At 45.8% G+C, this 18,477-nt stretch overlaps 1 protein-coding gene across 4 annotated transcripts in view; it reads left to right on the forward strand.

Annotated features, from left to right (window-relative positions):
* Positions 1-18,477, forward strand: part of RAB11FIP4 (RAB11 family interacting protein 4) — a 139,258-nt gene that overhangs the window by 93,566 nt on the left and 27,215 nt on the right. For 2 of the 4 annotated variants that reach the window (XM_069799248.1, XM_069799247.1), the window contains exon 4: positions 17,838-18,061. In XM_069799248.1, the coding sequence (XP_069655349.1) occupies positions 17,838-18,061 (224 nt within the window). Of the gene's footprint in view, positions 1-6,052; positions 6,135-17,837; positions 18,062-18,477 lie in introns of those variants that run through there. The other 2 variants (XM_069799249.1, XM_069799250.1) reach the window with 2 other exon arrangements.

Genomic DNA, 18,477 nt, shown 5'->3' on the forward strand with positions numbered 1-18,477 from the left:
GACAGCTGAGTAACTGCATTTGTGTCTTTTTTGTGCAACATGGAGCTGCTTGGCTCCACCTTGGTTTAAGCTCTGAGGTGGTTGAGGGATGCTCACACTTTCCTTGCCATGTTCTGTGCTTTTATCTGTGAAGTGAATGTGTCCATGCCCTCAGTCTGCACAGTCCTCCCAGCCCATTTCTAAAGGACAGGCCACATATTTTTCACTTGAATTTGCTCATGTAACTTGTTGTTTTATTTTAATTTTTTATTATTGGGCGTTTTGATGGAGGCTAAATAGAATAGATTTTGTGCCTGGTGTATTTTTGTAATGCTTTTGACAAAGGTGCTTCAATCGTGGATTCACAGCTACTGTTATGAGACACCTTCAGAGCTTGATATGAAAAACCTAATGATACAGTTGCAGTGATGAGAAAAAACTAAACTGCTTTTCAGAGGGGGGTGCGTATTCTGTTCCATTATCTGGCCTTTGGATTCACAGCTCTTGACTTAGTGTCCCTCAGGCTTTTGGAGAAGAACGCAGAAAATCTCTCCAAATGCAGCCTCATTAAGCAACAAAAATGTAACCTACTGATGGCAAAGAGGTTGCAAGTAGCTCTAGAGAGAGCAACGGGTAAGTCCCCTGAAATGTCTTTATGTTATAATTGCGTGCCATAGAGTTAGGTCCAACTTCATTATAGGCCCAAGGAATTGATGCTAATGGGCCCTCAGCCAGCCCCATCCTGCCTTCAGTGCTCTCGGCTGTGCAGAGACCTTCTGTTTCGAGCCCTTTGTTTGACCTGTGCTGTTTGATCTGCCAGGCTGCCTGCCGTATTCCCGAGAATAGTATACAAGCAAGCACTCTGCTCTTATTAACGTTAAAGGGGATCACAGGGAAAGCAGACCCCCATGGTCTACTCCATGGTGTAGAGTCTAAAGACCTGCTTCCTTACTTGCTAAAATAAGCCTCTCTTGGGGCTTGGGGTCTTGGTTTTTGGGAGTGGGAGCAGGGGTTGAGCTGAGCCTGCTCCACCCAGAGCAATGTTCCCGTGCAGCTGAAGTTTGGAACTGACCTCCTCACCCTGTCCAGGGATGCAGGGATGGGGAGGGCAGGGAAGAAACTGCAGAAAGCTCTGAAAAGGCTCTATCTGCTGTAAGTGTAGCCTGCTTCTTCCCCTTCTACAGTCTTCAGCTCAGCAGCTCCACACTTCTCCTGTGTTCATCCTACCTTAGCCTCCTCGTGCCTTCCCCTTCAAACAAGTCATGGGAACAAATTGTAGTCAGGAAAGAGTTAATTCTGCACTCCCTCTGTCCCCTTTTCCCTACCTCAAAGTGTCTCTTTGCCTGTTCTGATTGTAAGATCTTTGGGGCAGGGACTATATGCTCCTGTGTTTCTGCAGAAACTAGCTTAATTAGGGATCACTCTTGGTTTGTTCTGTCATAATAAAAGGGATTCATAATAATACTGCAGTAATTCACACCAGTCTCATTGCATTTGCTTCAAAGGAGGCACTCCAAAATAAGATGAGAGTAGACAAGATGAAGATCAGACCAGCTGTAATTACTAGTCTGCGATATCTCATTTTGAAGCAGAGTAGTTACGTGCAGTAGTAACTTGGCTGGCTATTATTCTAGGGGAAAAACCCACACAAAAGGTATTTTTACATAAGTATCTGTGCAAAATAGTCACCAATATTCATCAGAGAGAGCATGATTAAAGGCCCTTGAAGTATGATTGGAGTTGCCAGTTTTCATGAGATAATTAAGATGCGGGTTTGGTATATACATTCTGGTGATCTCATTATCTTCATTATTAATTAGTCTCTGTTCTTCACATTTCAGCTCCAGTTTCTTGTCATTAGGGTGACTAGCCTGTGAGCAATGCATTAGTGAGATTCAGAGGAAGGATTCTGCCTCTGGAACAGCAGAGGAGGTGCCAGCCTTTGTTCAGAATTGCTCCAGAAGAAATTGCAGTGCTTTGTGGAAGATCAGCAGGTTGCCCTGCCATAAACCCTTTCAACAATGTACCCTGCATGGCGATTCCTGGCCAGGAGCCCCTGGTTTCGGCAGGCACTCTGGCTGCTACTGGAAGTCAGCAGTGATTGTGATTTAGGCACTCAGCTATGTATTTAGCAATCTTCCTCTAAGCACCCAGATATGAATATTTTGCCCAAATTTCCTCTGGCATGCTTCTGCAAGCACCTTTTTCAGGATTATTAATCTGTGGGATCTGGCAGTACCAAGCATCCTTTTGCCAGTGTAGCCATCTCTTTTCTTTCCTGTGGTAACAGGGATAAAAGTCTACTCTCCATTAACAGAAAGGTAGTTGTCACTACCCTAACCTCAAACCCTGGACAGGACTCAAGACTACACACACTTTGCAAATACCACTATGTACAAGTAGGTGTATGGCAGATGGAATTTAGGAAAAACCAAGATGAATTAAGATGGAAACTAAGCGTGAGGGAATGCCCTGCCATTTCCAGGGGCCAGCTATTATGGTACTGGAGGAGCACGTCTGCCGTTGTACAGCTTTCCTTTGAAAAGCAGAAAGTCTGCTATTAAGTCAGAAAATACCATGCTCATGAGAGCTTCAGTGTGCAGAATCTATTCATGCAAACTAAGTATGAAGCCTGGAGCATATTTCAGTGTCTGTGGTCATCTGAGCTATTACTAACCTGCACAGATTCCTCAGCTGCCTGAAATCATGACAAGAGAATAGACCTCCAATCTCAGATGGGAAAAACGTATCATGCAACTTCTCCTTCTGTGGCGCTGAGTCATTTGAGTTGCAGCTGCCAGTCTTACCAAGCAGAAGGTTCTATCCTGGGCATTTCATGCAGACGCGCAGCCCTTCCTCCTCACCCTCACTGCTCTTAGGCATGAAGCAGTTAAAGGTCTGTGTCACTCCCGATATAGTTCTCATTCCTCCAAGAGAAGGCAGTGATGGCCACCTGCCCTCCCTCAGCCATGACAGCGTGCTCTGCTTTTCCTTTGCAGGAAACAAATATAAGTCATATTAAACAGAAAACTATTGCTTTATGATGAAATATGTAAAAAATAAGGTTTTGTCTCAATGGAGATCAAAACTAGCCTATAACAATCTCCACTTAATCAGGCTTAGCTTTAATGGAGTGAGAAATGGACCTGTATTATAGCTATGGTTATTACTTAATAAAGTTTTTATACAGTCATTCCTTAATAAGACATGATTGTCTAAAACCTGTACCTTTTTTAGCACCTTTACTGAGGAACGCTTCTATCAATGAGACATTTATGCCTTCTCAATTATTACCGTGCAATAAACGGCAAAGCCCTGGGTAGCATACTGAGTAATACATTCAGCAGGTGTACCAAACAGTTGTGCTTATGTTCTTAACATCTCTATTATAAAATTAGTTTTAACTGTTGCTGCTTTATCTATTAAACATTTATTTTACATTTTGCTCATCACAAGCTATTGAAAGTATAGCCATGTTGACTAATCATTCTGTGAGTATCAGGAACTGTTTCACAGTGTGCCGTAATACTGCCTGATCAGTGTAACAATACAAACACTTCTTACTTGCATCTTTCAGGAAACCATTAAAAAATGTACTGCGCAAGTAATTATTTTACTTATGATTGTTATTTATTCTGCAATGAACCCATGACATACAACTGTCTATTTCAAAATGAATACTGAAAGGAAAAGCAGATTTTAGAAGTGTCCTATTTAATAAGCAGCGAAGTTGTCTGTCCCCAGATCTGTCTTGTAAAAATTGCTTTCCTGTTAATTTATATTAATGAATAGAAGGATCTCTGGGAGGTGGTTTTGATCCCTGTTACACCGTTCATTATCAGCTTCTGCTCAGCTTCCCGGGAGAGCTGCCGAACACAAAGGCTCCGGAGTCCCGCTGCCACTGCAGGGAGCCCAGGGTCTGCTGGGTCCCATGCGTGTGCAGGGACCTGCCCCGAGATCTGCCCTGCTGAGTCCGAGGGACCTCCTTGGACACATGAGGATGGCAGTGTGTGTTGGCTGAAGGTGCACTTCGCTTTCACTGTTGCTGTTACACTTTATTACACTAAACCTAAGGTATCCCCCACCCCTTCCAATGCTCCTCTGCTCAGCAGAGAAGGAATTCTTTTTATTTTCTTTTGATGAACTGAGTAAAGTGTCAAGTTCAGTGAACTGCTTTAAGCTTTGCATGTAAGAACTGAGGCTAACGAATTTCTTTTTCTTTTCTCTTCTTTTGGTTTTTGAACAACAATATTTTACACTTAGAAGTCATTGGCTGCAATGAAAATGAGGGAAGGCTCAAGCAATACCTGGGATGTGTGACCTTAAGCTGGTAGATGGGTTTGAGTGAAGCGTGAGCCGGTGGGCTTGTCACTGCCTGCTTTGGTCTGTTTTCTTATAATTTCCTTATCCTCTGCTCCAAGTAACTCTTGGGCCTCTCTCCTCTCCGGAAAATGCCCTGTCGTTGGACACAGTAAGGTCCAAACGATTTGGGGATAGAAGTATAAAGTACTTAAACAATCTTTCAGTCATTTAGATTTACAGCATCTCTGTAACTCTGTATATAAGCACTGTTGCTGAAGTATGCCACAAACAGCTTTGTGTAAGTCTTTTGAAATACCCAAAGTTAACTTTAAAAATGGGTTTTGGAATATGGCCAGATCCAATGGCAGAGTAATGACTAGGGATTCTTTCTTTCTCTGGGTCTCTTTCAGTGCCATTATGGTTGGGAGGGAGGTGCTTGTCTGTTGACTGAATCCTGCAGGACGGTGTTTCCTTCCGTGTGTAATACTCCAGTGAAAACTGTGACAGTGGGTAAGGGCAGGGTTTGGCTTCTGGACAGGAGTTTTGCAGATAATGTTTGTTTGAATACTACCCTCTGCCTTTGAGTGCTCTACTGCAAAGCCACAGAAACAGATTTTATTTCTTTAATTTTTTCTTTATTAGCACAGACAGCACAGTAAACACAGTTCTTATGAGGCGTTGCAAGAAAGGAAGTTACACAACTTCTAAGAAGTGAAGCGAATTTAAAATAATGAAGTCAGTGTGAGTGTTCTTAGCCTTCTTGTTTTGCTTTTCTTTATCTTCTAACTAAAGGATTAAAATCAAGGACAAAACAGACATCACTTCCTAACAGCATCTGTTTTGCTTTGTAGCACACCGAGGGTGTTTTAGACAGGCACCACCACCACGGGGAGGCCGTACGTGCGTTTTATCGTCACCCAGTTGTAGGAACGAAGGCACACCAGGCAGGCAAGGTCGTCCCCAGTGAACCCTGGTGTCCCCAGAGACTGTTCCCCTCTGGGGACCTGCCATCCCCGCCGCCCTCAGGGGCCCTGTCCGCCCGGGCAGCCCCTTCGCTTTACGAGGCGTCGGAAACCCCAAATCGGTCTGTCAGAATTCCTCCGTTGGCGTGTCAGACATGTTCTTTGCAAACTCAGCACCCGCAGGAAGGGGCTGGTCGCCCCCGACACCGGGGGGAGAGGCTGTGGGTGCACCTGCGTGGGGTGGAGGTGATGCTTTACCTGCCCTCACCCCAGATCCCCTCAGATCTTTACCTCCTTCCCCCCGCCCCGCTTCCAACTGGGTTTGAGCACAGATATATAGATAGATACATTTCGATTTATTCGGGTTTTAAGCCGCATTTACTTTCTCAGGAACCCCCAGCAGCTTCCTCTTTTACCACGGATAATTACCTCTTTTGTCGCGGATAATTCTGAGCAAAACTGAAGAATTACAACTGAAACCAGCAGCGCGGTCGGGGAAACGTCCCTCACGAAGAACGGTTTCTCACAGGAGGAACCGGCCGCCAACAACAAACCCTCACCCCCGCGCGGGACGGGGACGTTTTGTGTCCGCCCAGAGAGGGGAACTCCGGACCCCCCCCCGCCCCGCCGCCTCTTTCCAAACCCGCGCTGTGACGTCACGGAACCCCGCTACCGAACGCCTACACCGGACCCCCCGCGTCGCCTAGCAACCGCGGGGCGGACCAACTGTTGCCCGCCGAACGGGGGACGCGTTCCCGTCACCGCCCTCCTCCCGCCCACTTTGCGGGGCGGGGACGGGGCGTGGGGACGGTATCGTCCTCCCGGCGCCGGGCCAGGTACGGGCGAGACGGGGAGCAGAAGGCGGGAGGCGTCCGGTATCGTTCGTGCGGGGTGAGGAGGAAGTTTGCGGCCGTGTTGGGGGGTTTCCACGCCGCAGCTCTCCCCCCGCCGCCCCCGGGTGGGGGGCTGCGGCGTGAGGGAAGGGGGGATCCGTGGGTCCGCTCCGCTCCGCCGTCTCCTCACCGCTCCGTGCGGTGCCGACGGCCGGTGCGGTGCCTGGAGGGTTACGCACCCACGGGGGTTTGCCACTGGACGTGGGTTAGGGAATTCCACCGGACTCGCGGGGGTCGGGGCGGGGGGGGGGGGAGAGTATCTCCTGTGACCTTTCTGCTGCGGTATCGGCGTTTTTGTGATTGCACGGAGCGGTTTGAAATCCAGGAAATGCAGGTAGAGCGAAACCCTGCTGGGGTTGGTTTTTTTTCCTTTCTTGTTTGCCTAGGGAGGGGTTTTTCGCTCCACAGATATGTACGCTGCTGAAAGGTTGGACTCGCCGTGGAAGTGTGGAAAGGGAGCACGTCCTGGGGAGCTCTGGCAATACTCTTGTATGGGGAAAACGCAAAACCGTCTGTGGCTGTGCCGGCAGCCGTGCATGGTGAAATGGGGGTGTTGGGGAAGAAGGGGGTGTCTTCCTGAGCAGAGCCTCATGCAGCACTCAGGTCTGTCACCTGAAGATGCCCGAGTATCTGGGCTTTAAATCTTTAAAAGAGGAAGAGGAGAAAAGAGTACTTTTTAAAGGCGAATGCAAGCAAGGGGCTTGTTCTGTAATTATACTCTGTGGCACTGGTGATGTGTTTGGATTGCCATTACTTATTGTTGAATGTTTTTAATACCCAACTGTGGTTCTGAATGCATTTGCTGGCTCCGGGATGCTGGTGACATAGCCAGGAAAAAATGATTTGCAGTTAGTATGTGGCTGTCATGACAGTCTGTTCTGTAACTACAGATCTCCTGTGTAGCTCTTGTGTGGGACATGTGAAGTGGTCCTGCCTCTGGTGAGCTGCATACAGTTGGGCCTGTGTTCTGTGTGCTTGGCAGCATAAGAAAGCAGGTCACAGCAGAGATCTTCCTCTGAAGCCTTCAGTGGTGGGAGCATAGGAGATGTTAACAGTTCTTGGTCTGGAGTTGTTTGTCGTGTCTCTGAAATGGAGACAGGCAATTGTGCTTTTCTGTTACGCCAAAGCGACCTATGGCAGAGATCCCGGGGCAGGCAAATGCCATCCCCTCTCTGTGCTGCGCTAGTGCTGATTTTGGGGTGACAGTTTAATGTTGCTGCTTTGATAGTAGCAATAATCTTCATTTGTTCGGGCAGATTTATAAGGTTAGTGGCTTTGGGGGCACAGGTAACAATTTATCCTTGTGTTATTTGGCTGATTTAACTACTTATGTTAAGGAGGAGGGACAGGTGAGAGAACACTTCTGAAATAGGTTCAGAATAGGCTCCCTAAACATGGACTTCGTGGTACCTGTATTCAAGCCCTTATACCAGTATAATTTGTGATTCTGTTGATCCCTTTTGATATGCTATCATAGCTGCTCCCATTCAAAATAGTCTTACTCCAGTCAGATGACATGCTGGATGTGGGGTTGCTCCCCAGTGATGGGACTGGGTTGCCCTTCCCTAATCATTTCTTGGTTCTCAGTAAGAAGCGAAGTATGAACTTGTTGGCGATGCAAGTGATTTTTCTGCCTGTGGCCCTTCTGATTTTTGGGGAGGGGGGAATAACATGGTGTCACCACCAGATATGTGCAGTAGTGTGCAATATTATTCACACAGCTGGGTACAGGACATAGTGGAATTTGTACCGGCTGTTTGGCAGCATCTGCCCAAACTGAGACGAGCTTGAGCTGTTCTGATGCTAGATGTGGTAGCCTTCAAGCAGTTTTAAAATCTCTTTTAATGGGCTTCTTTTAACTCTGTTATTTGAAGAATTACTACAGACAGCAGCAAGTCTCCCAGAAGCCACCTGATGTGCAGATGTTTCTCAGCTGTGGTTGCCTTGTCAGGGCTCTTACCGCCGTGGTGGTTTGGGGATCTTAGCCATGTGCAAAGGCTGCAAAACAAAACACTTTCCATGCCAAAAGAGCAAGGGGAATGGAATAGCTTTGCTTTAGTTATTGATTAACCAGTTCCTGTTACATGTGTTATGCATACCTGGATCTTAAGTGTTTCAGTCTTTTGAATACAGTGTCCTAGTGAAATATTTTATAAATAATTATAAAACTAATCATAGGTTGCTGCTGAATTAACCATTATCCAGACATTAATAATCTCAAATGCTCCCCATGTTTGGGTAGCTGACCCCTTAAATTCTGAATTGCAGCATAATAATGTAATTCCTTTTGTGCTTTCTATAGTCATTTAGGTTGAACGCTGCACCAAACGTAAGACAGGCTCTGTAAGTGCTTCCTGACAACATAAAACAGTGCTTTGGGCACTGTGTTGCTGCTAATACTGCTGGTTAGTAGTAGCAGTCTCTGGATGTGGCTCTGCTTTGAATCTTGTTTTCGGTGTGCAAGCTAATGTTGTTATAAATGATTTCTACTTGGTCCTTATCTGTTTTGTCTGTGCAGGTTCAAGGGTAGAAGCAGCTTCTGCCTACGCATAGCTGTACACTCTAAAATAAGCCATGTTTTGTATTTTACCATACAAGTGAAAAAACACAGTTTGTTGGCTGTGCCAGGGTTTATGATCACTGAGTTTTTAATTTGTGTTTGTCATGTGTCGAGCTCTATGATGTGCTTGGCAGCTTTTATAAAAGTAAGGGTGTTTACTTCATTGTGAGAAAATACAAAAGCAGGTATGTGAGAGCCTTTCTTTAAAAATAAATAAAATGCTTTTTACAAATAGGTGAGGAGACTGAAAATTTTTAAAAATTAGTGCTTGCAAACTTTGCTGGATAAACGCTGCAATTCCAGTTATTCCTGCAGCAGAGACGCCTTAACCTGTGGTTTGCCCAGCCACCAGCTGAAGAGCAGCCAAGGTCCTGGAGGTCCTTCCTCCTCCTAATGAAGAGTTCCGAGCTACTTCGGTATTTCTTAAACATCAAGTAAATTAGTTTTTAGGCTTGTCTGCATTCAGACTGGCCAATGAACTCTGGGAAGTGTTTCCATATAAACTAGAGCAAAGCCACATCCTTAATGTTTTCCCTCTGCTTGCCAACGTAAACTGCTCATCATCAAGCATGGCTGGATTTCTTACTGTGCTGGGGAAACTCAAGATGTTTCTCTACCTCTTGGAGTCCGAAATTGCTCCCATTCCCCAATCATTCCTCCCCTCTGGAGACTGCAGTGTAATCTAACCCAGGTGGGTGGGAAGACAGAAATACGATTTGTGAGGCAAAAATCTTATTTTCTTTGTTCTTCTTTAAATGTCTCTATTTCATTGTGCTTGCTGGAGGCCAAACTTGCAGTACTGTAGAAAAGAAATGCAAATATTATAGTTTCCAAATTCTTTGGGGGAAGGGAGTTTGACCAGGGCTCCTTTAAATAATTAGCTGAGGACATAGGCAGAACTGTTCCTGCCTGGGACAGCTTCTTCCTGTTGTTCACGCTGTTTGTGCCTAATGGTACTCCTGGAGGTACCACGAGTACCCTCCTCCTCACCCAGCCATTGTCTGGAGCAGCACTAAGTCTGCTCAAGGAGCTCTTCACACATGTGCCTGCGGCAGCCGCAGGCAAGTATGATGCAAGTTTTTTGCTATTTACTGAGTACCCAACTGGGTGACCTTGAGGCTTATCAAGGAAAACAAGTTAGCGCGTGAGCTCAGCTGTCTCCTGAGCAGCAAGCACCAGTTGCAAAGAGCATCTTGTAACTTACAGACTTGGTTAATTAAGGAACTGAACTGAGAAGCGAGTGCTGGACTATGCTTTAGGCTTAAAATAAAGACATTTCTTTGCAAGCAGCCTCCAGCTCTCTTTGACATGGCATAGATGTTCACTTGTAGTATTGCTTCAAAATAACATAATCTGACTTTACCTCTGACCCTTGGTCTTAAGGCTGGTCTATACTGGGGTGTTTTTGGGGTGCCTTTAACTGTGAACTGCAGCTCTGCATTTCCTGTGTGTGAGGAGTGTTATGACATCTGGCCTGCGGTTGGCCGTATGGTGCCCAGGGCACAGCGGTCTTCATAATTTTGTCACCAACTGTCCTTGCCAACATAATGGTAAATGCTACTGCCCGCGATGTACTAGAGCTACCTTCACTGGCCCCATTGCCCAAAGGGGCAGGTTTAACAGGGGCAGGCCTGAGCATCAGTCCCAGGAAACGATCCCTGGTAAGAGTTTAACATTTTCTGTCCTCCCTCCCTGTTACTGCTGTTCTGACTTTAAAAATAGAAAGCGATTGTCTCATCTCAAGGCAAAGGCTTCTCAAGAGGGTTAATTACGTCACATTTATTATCTGCTGTGTAGATCTTTTTAGGCAAATGTAATGAATAATTTTTTTTTAGTTGTATACCAGCTCTTTTAAACCAAGGGCTGCAGCACCCCTGTGCATGCTGCAAAGGCAACGCCGAGTTGACCACAGCTCATTTCAACATACAGCTGCCTGACCTGGGTGCCCTGCCCTGGAGGAGGGGGTGGCAGGTGGGTACCTGCTGTGGGCTGTCCCAGCAGTTCGCTGTACGGGAAGGGCCATGGTACCAGTCTGCAGACAGCTGGCAGCTTGCTCAGTCAAAAGCATTTCACACTAGAAATGTTACCGGAGACTTTTTCAGATAATTAAGGTCTCGTTCCCGCTCTTACTGGAGTGGACACCTTATGAGTTCCTGAGTGACATTTGGGACAACCTCATGGTATACCAGCATGGTGCCACTTGGGACCTCTTCTTCTAGGTATGCGAAAGAGAATGAAAATGAAAGAGAAGAGAAAGCTAGAAGTGCCCTGATCAATGTTGGAACAAGGTGCCAAACAATCTGGTGGGTTTTATTCTGAACTCTGTGGTTGATGTGCTGGCCCTGTCCATGCTGAAGGTGAAGGGAATGTACTCTTGTTCCTAAAACTGCAGACTAGGATGTTTTTTTCTTCTGCAAAGGGATGCTCCTTGCCTTGAGCCTGCAGTGATGGCTGATGAGCATATGATAGTCCAGTAGTGGGAAGATAGTCCAGTAGTGGGAAGCAGCCCAGGGAGTGATGGGACGCAACTTCAAAGTAATGGGAAAGAGCCTTTTTTTTTTTTCTTTTTTTTTTTCCTCTCTTTAGAGGATCAAATTAGCAGTCTGCTAAAGGCTTTTAATGTTAAAACTTTCAGAGCATAAGCAATGACCTGTGAAAAGGAGTGCTTGGATCTAGACCCTGTGCATGATGAGGTCTGGCATGTCTATTATGGCCAATTAAAGTGACAGGTAGCAGAGTGTAAACACTCCTGACTCCTGCCGTTCCCTGGCTGGCTCCAGGCTGCATACTGCCTTTCTCCTCTGCCTTGGAAAAAGCACGTCAGTTTGAACTTCCTATCCAGAGCACAAAGCAGTCTTTCACAACCTCTGTGCCCTCCACTCGGGTGGTTCAGCATGAACAGCCCAGAAGCTGAAGCTTGGTTTTTCAGTCAAAATCTGTTGTCCTCAAATTGCATGATTGTATGAGATACAGATGTTATCTTGGGAAGGAAACAGAGGCTGGCAGCGCACTGCAGCACAGGCGTAGTTTGCCCTCTGTCTGAGGACTCTTCGCCAGCTTTCCAGGATGCTGTCCAGCACTTGATCCTAGATTTGGATTTTAGGAATAAACTTGCCCCTAGAAGTCCCTTCCAATACCCACAGCAGCAGTGTGTGAAGCTTTGCCTTAAACTGAGCTTCAAATACTAGATTTGAGTAACTAAGCAGTCGGAGGAAGCTATTGCATTGAACAAACTAACTTGTGGCCCTAAAATAGCTTCTTATTTGAACAGCTTAGTAGAATAACTATGCTCTGCACGCTGATCTTGAGCTCTGAGGGATTTTAAACTCCCAGCTACGTGGGGAGGCATGGTGTTCCTCCGTGCAGCAGCAGGAGATGGAAGCAGTTTCTATGACTTCCTTCCTCCCCGATCAACCTACCTGCAAGCCGCATCGCTGCGCGTGGCAGCCTCTGCTCTGCCTGGTGCTCGGCTGCAGCTGCATGGGTGAGAGCCAGCGGTCACTTGCTCAGCTTCCTCGTGGATGCAGATGCAGAAGTGTGGTCTCACTTAGTGCTTCTGCGTTTTCCTGTTACGTAGTTTCTCCTGTTCCCAGTGGGCGCAAAGGGTAGATCAGTGTCTCCCCGCCTCTGCCTGACAACTGAAAAGGAAAGGAAATATGTTGGGGGAGAAGCTGTGCTTTAAAAACTTCATAGCCCGCTTGGTGTAAATATACAAACGTTTGTAGAGGAGTGGCGTGTTTCTAAAACACATTGGTGAGAAATGCTTCACACCCTTCTTTATTACCCAGTAATTAAGAGAATACTTGCCTTCCAATGCAGTGGCTGCTTAAATAAAGATGAGAGCATCTGGATTTTCTTTATGGTGGATGTGCAACAGTAAGTAACACTTCATCTGAGACGGCCAAGCCTGGCACACCTCCACGTGGCACCTCTTCCCTTCCAGTTGTGGTGAGGTGACTTTTCCTGCACTTTTGCTGGGAAGAAACGGGATGGGGAGGGGTGCAGGGAGACTCAGACTTGAATCTGTCCCACAGATAGCAGGTTCAGCTTGTTGGATGGGTGCAGGTCAGGGGCATGATCCCAGTGAGGGAAGTGCCATGGCTGACGTGCATGTGGCATTTCTTGTTTCTGCTCATGTGTGATGGTTCCAGCTCTTGCTAATCAAATTGCCCAGTGGTGGGAGACTTGGATCCTCTTTTCTTCCCTGTCTCCTCTGGAATACTGGGAGGCTGTTTAAACGTCAGGGGTGCTGGTGATTTGGCTGTGATGGGAGTGGATTTTAACTAGGCTTGCTCTTCATCATGAATGTACTGATGTAGGCATGTCATGTAGCCTGTCTGTCAGCCAAGTTACTAGCTTTCAGCTGCTTTATGTGCATATTTTAGCGATTGCTTCCAACCTGGGAAAGCCCAGCCAGGTCACTGCAGGGCAAGGCAGAGCTGTATTCCCATACCCACCTACTGCTGACGCCACTTGCCTGCCCCACAAGGATCAGAAGGAATCCATGGGAATCGCTGTCTTCTGGCTTCTGCTTCTGTTTGGGGTGGCTGTGCAAAGGCAGGCTGTGCTTACTCATCTGGCTTCAATGCAGCCACACAATTGCCTCTTTCGAGGAAGAGAATTCATTAGTTTCTGTGAAGTGGCCTTGGATCTTGGGGCAGCAGGTGCTTCTATAGAGCAAACTGTTGCTGAATATTCAACAGTTGCTATACAAGTGTCTGGCCGACTACCTGTGAAGCACTTGGAGTTATCTTGAGCATCCGATTAGATAAAGTGCAAAGTACTTACAGCTTTAAAGCTACCCGCAGCTATGTTGTGTTGGTGGTATTTTAATTTCTTTTTTTTTTTTTATGTGAATCTTGTAAGATCATAAGCAGCAACTTCATCTCTTTTGACTCTGCCAACAAAGAAGAGAACTGCCTAGCAGAATGAGAAACACAGTGATTCGTATTCAGGTCGTCAGAACCTCATTCTCTTACTAGTTTCAGCTAATGGCATGTACACTGGAAACAAATGACTCAGGATAGAAGTGTCTCCTAATCTTTAACATACTGTTTAAACTCAAGTCAGCTCTTTTAAGGCTACCTGAATAACACTTGTTCTTGCCAGCCTCTAATTTGGTACATGAAGTACTGTAGATACCTAAACTATGAAGGAATAATTTGAGAGGTTAAGCTGTGCAATCTGCCTTTCCTTTTTCTCTTTCTTTTTTTTTTTTTTTATTTTTAGGAGTTTAATTTCCTTAGGTGTGGTCTGCAAGCAGCTTGTGCTAGATGGCATCATTGAAGGTATACTCCTGTGAGAAACTGTGATCACCGAACAATTACAGCTTTGAATACCTTATAGCATTAGTCAGTAAGGTGTGGGTGCCTATATATTGTTTACTAGCAACGTGCCCCAATTCTGACTTCTCCTAGTAGATTTCTTAACCTGTATTAGTTGTATTAAAGGTGCTTTGTCTGTTTTCTTATACTGATTATTTAGGCCACAGAAGGAAAACTTTTCGTTAAATGTAATTGTGACAGTAGCACTGAAGGCTGATTTCACCGAGGGAGCTGAAGAGATGCCTCAGTAGTGTTATCCAAGTCCCATGCTTTACAGGGTTTCTGTGCTGCACATCAGAGGTATTCTTATGCCTGGAAACACCATGTTATTAAGGGTGTAGTGATTGCCCACCCCTAAGCTCTTAAAGGTTAATAGCTAAGCATGTAGTTCCTACCCACAGAAAACAGCCATGCAGGCTTCAGCACAGTGGCTGTCACTGGTCCTAGTTTCTGGTTTCTGTACATCTTGCTGAAACAGTGATCTTTAGCACTGATTGTAGGTGGACCTTGAGCACTTAAAAGCATGAATAAGCAGCTGATGCAGCTGCTGGAGCCTCACCTCGCTGGCAGGATTGTGTGTTGTGCTGTTCGCTTTGAAAGGGCTGGGGTCTTCAGTGTGTGGTTTGGCTGCCAGGTACTCAGAAGAGCGGCTGAGACGTGCCTCCTAAACGTCCACTTTGTTTGCACAGGTCTGTGGGGTAGGTGCCAGATTTGTGGAGAAGAGGGGTGCTGGCAGCCTGGAACGTGGTGTGCTGTGTGGCATCTGCTTTCCCCGCTGTGAGGAAGCAGTGGAGGGCAGCTGAGGGGTAGCTCCTCAAAGGAGCTTGGCTGGCCCATGTTCTTCATTCCCCATCAGTCCCTGAGCTCCCCACAGCTAAAGGATGGGATCAGCAGAAGGGAGGACCAGCTTCCAGGAGGGGTTCCAAGTCTTGCAGTGAAGCATTTCAGAAGCCGTAAAGCAGGTGTTCAGGCTTCTGATGGGTCATTGCCTCCAAAAGATAATTTCTTTTCTTCTTTGTTTTTTCATGGGGCTTAGAAGTGAAAGTTTAGGAGCAGAGCAATTGCACTTCAAAAAAGAATATGTGGTAGCGACCAGCATGGGTATAGTGCAGGCTGTGCTGTCGCTATAGATCAGTACTCTAATACAAGTAAATATGTGAAGGTTAGGTTGCCAGAAAGTGATGGGAAAGAAAAGTGAGCCCTTAGCCTTTATAGATGACACTGCACATTTAATTGCTAATGGACTTTTTTTAAAGAGCATCTAGATTGCTATTATTAGAAAAAGCAAATGTGTGGTGTTGCCTACAGGGAACAAAAAGGGAGTCTTTCATGATCTTCTTGACCTTTACTGTCTTGTGTAAATTTGTTTAATACCAGTGAGATTTTCCTGCTGTAAAAACTTGCTTAAGCAGAGACTTCTTCAAGACCTCTGAAAAAGATGTGCTAATTGGGAGGTAGAGCTGTGCAAGAGCTGTTTCTTCCTTTCCTCCCTTGGTTTGTGAACTCCTATTTCAGGGATCCACTGTGTGCTCTGTGCCTCTGTCTTTCCCTCCTGGATCAGACTTTTACCAGCTGGTGCAATTCCGTAACAGCAGTCAGGGCTTTACTGCATTAAACTTTTAAAAGAAACGGGAGTTCTGTGCCTGCGGGGCTTAGCATGCAGGAGGAAACTTTGGGGAAATGTTAGATAAACAAACACTCCTGGATACTTCTGAAACATCTTAATAGCTCTTAACAATCTTTACTTTTTCAACCCCTACTAAAAAGGTCTTACTGCTTGTGCTGTCTGTTTGTAGATCCCAAGGTACTTTGCAAAGAGCAACAGTGTCATTATCCCTGCTTGCTTGTGAGGATACAAGGTGCGGGTCAGAAGATGTGCTGAAGAACCTGGGGCTATAGCAGGGCCAGAGCAGACTCTCCAGCTGGTGTCTGACCTGCCAAACCACCAGCTCCCTGTGGATGAGGGGTCGTGGCCATGCTGAAGGTGCTGTGGCTCAGAGCTATAAATATGATTGCATAAGGCACGTGGCTTCAGTAAATACTACATGACATAGACCAAGAATAAATCGTTTTGGACATCTCTTGGAGCAGTACCTAGGGAAAGTTTCAGGCTTAATAAGGCTGACACGGAAAAGTGGGAGAAGGCATATACACATGTGCTTTATTATTGTATAGTGCTGAAGTGTCTTACTGATATTACTTGTGTATCTGGAACACCTGTTGAAAGTTCAGCTAGAAAAGCATCCAGATACCTGCTCTGAGTATGTACCTAGAGATTCAAACACTGCAGGTAAAGCTGTCCTTTTGACTGCTTGAGTGTTCACTAGTTAGCTAAGTTTGAGCAGGTGGGGTTGTTTTGAATTTCTCAAACCCCCATATGCTAGGAGTTTTCACAGTCATATAAATTGGTATTTCATGAAAAAATGGAAGGCAAGACCTGCATTTCTAGTAACAGTTTTTGTGAATCTTAAAAAGCTGCAGCTTCTGGCTGACTCTTCTCATGTTGAGGTGAAAAAGGCACTGAGGAAAAATTGGTGTCATCAGCATAGAACATCACTAGTTCTGCAAAAGGGAATTTAAGCCTCTGTGGCCTTAGCACAGGAGTGTCCAGAGGCTACGGGAGTTGAATTGAAGACATGCTGCTGCAAGCAGTGCCACTGTAACAGTGTCCCAGTGAATGTGCTTGCTAGAAGGGCAGCTGGTGCTTGCAAGGGTGCCAGGCTGCCAATGCCTTGGGATTCCTCGGGAAGGAGCTGGGCGGGATGACAGTTGGGTCTAAATATGAGGTGTATCCATGAATGAAATGCTTCATTACTTGTGCCAGTAAACTAAGCCATAAATGCATGATTGTCTTAACTTGCTAGCAATAGTTCAATGGTAAAGCTACCTGTGGAGCTTGCAGGTGAGCTTTGGAGTGGAGCTCTGAGTCAGAGCATTTGCAGGACCTGCTCTGGAGTGATGAGTTATTTGTGTCATGTTAGATAGGAATTGTCAAAGCAGTATTGTGTTGCTACGTATCAAAGGACAGAGTAAAATCTTAGGCTTTATTTTTTCAATTAAGAATTTTTATTTGAGCCTCAGGGACAAGCAAATAGAAAACAGCTTGTCTTGGCTATTGTGAGCGTTCATAGGGCAAGAAGGGGAGGGAGGGGATGAACAGCAAGAGCAAAGTGTTGCAGTAATGAGAATGACGTCTTATTTTAGTTGATACTTAATCAAGGCATGTGGTTCCAGGAAACAGGAACAGATGGCTCTGGTGGTTTTTTTTCCCCGCTCTCTTATATCTTTGATTGTCACCAAGACTTACCATAAATGTTTTAACACATACCAACTCTTTTTTTCACCTTATATGTTTCTGCCCATCCTCAAAGACAGAGTGACCTGTTAGACTTATCTGACTTGTTTTTGTTTTATCAGTAATATTAATCACAGGACTAACTCTCAGTGACTTCATGTATTATATTCTTTCAAAGGATGCCTCTCTTTATTATAAAAACTTTGAGAATATTTATTACTTCGGGTGTATTTTAGTAGTAAATTAGGGCAAAACTGACTGCATTTTATACCTGGGTGTTGTGTCCCTCTCTCCTATAGAAGTGCCAGAGACAGTATTTGAGCCCTTCTGGAAGGTGCAAGCTACTTCAGGGGCTTGCAGGAACTGGCTTTGTAAAGCGGGTCAGCCTTTTTGTTTTATGGCTTTTATTCAGTATCACTCCTGCTTACCAGGGCATCCAGAGAGTGGGTTATTGCTTCTCCTGTGTCCTCTTAACTGCCCTGGAGCGTGACCTGAATTGACTCCCAATTCTTCTTTTGCCAGGGTGGTGAAATCCAGGACTGTGCCTACTTGGACAGTGAAAGCGCCTACAGTGAGTCGGAGCTCTTTCCTGATGACGACGCAATGACTCTAGCACAGCAAGAGGTTCACCATGAGTCTGACATGGACAGTGCTATTGAGAGTGCCCAGAGCTCGGAGGCCTCCGACGTGTGTCGGAGCGAGGAGAAGGATGGTGTGCTTGGTGGCCTGTTTCTGCCTGGTGACAAGTAAGTGGTGATTTTGCCCCATGGCAGCCCTGTTTTGAGGCATGTGCAAAAGGACCAGGGAGGAAGGAGCCTTTATGTGACTAATCCCTACTGGGGGAGGCTGAGGGTGCCTGGAGGATTTAGAAACTTAATATCCATTTACAACGTAAAGAAGATGGATGTCCAGGTCCTCTAAGTGGCTTAAACAGTCTCAGCCCTGGCTCCTTCTGGCATGTTCTTTGAGCACTCATGGGACTTGCATGTTGTGTGTTGAAGTAAAAGTGTTGGGTCTCTCCAGAATGGGTCACTTCACTAGCATACCCCAAAACTTAGGATCTTCTGTGTTCCCATAACCTTTAAATTAAATTTAAAGGAATTAAAATAAATACTTCCTGCAAAGCAGTGCAATATGGGGAATGCTGCTTTAGTCTCTTGTA

This window comes from Haliaeetus albicilla, chromosome 12 (assembly GCF_947461875.1).
Source record: "Haliaeetus albicilla chromosome 12, bHalAlb1.1, whole genome shotgun sequence".
In the NCBI taxonomy this organism is placed as follows: Eukaryota; Metazoa; Chordata; class Aves; order Accipitriformes; family Accipitridae; genus Haliaeetus; species Haliaeetus albicilla.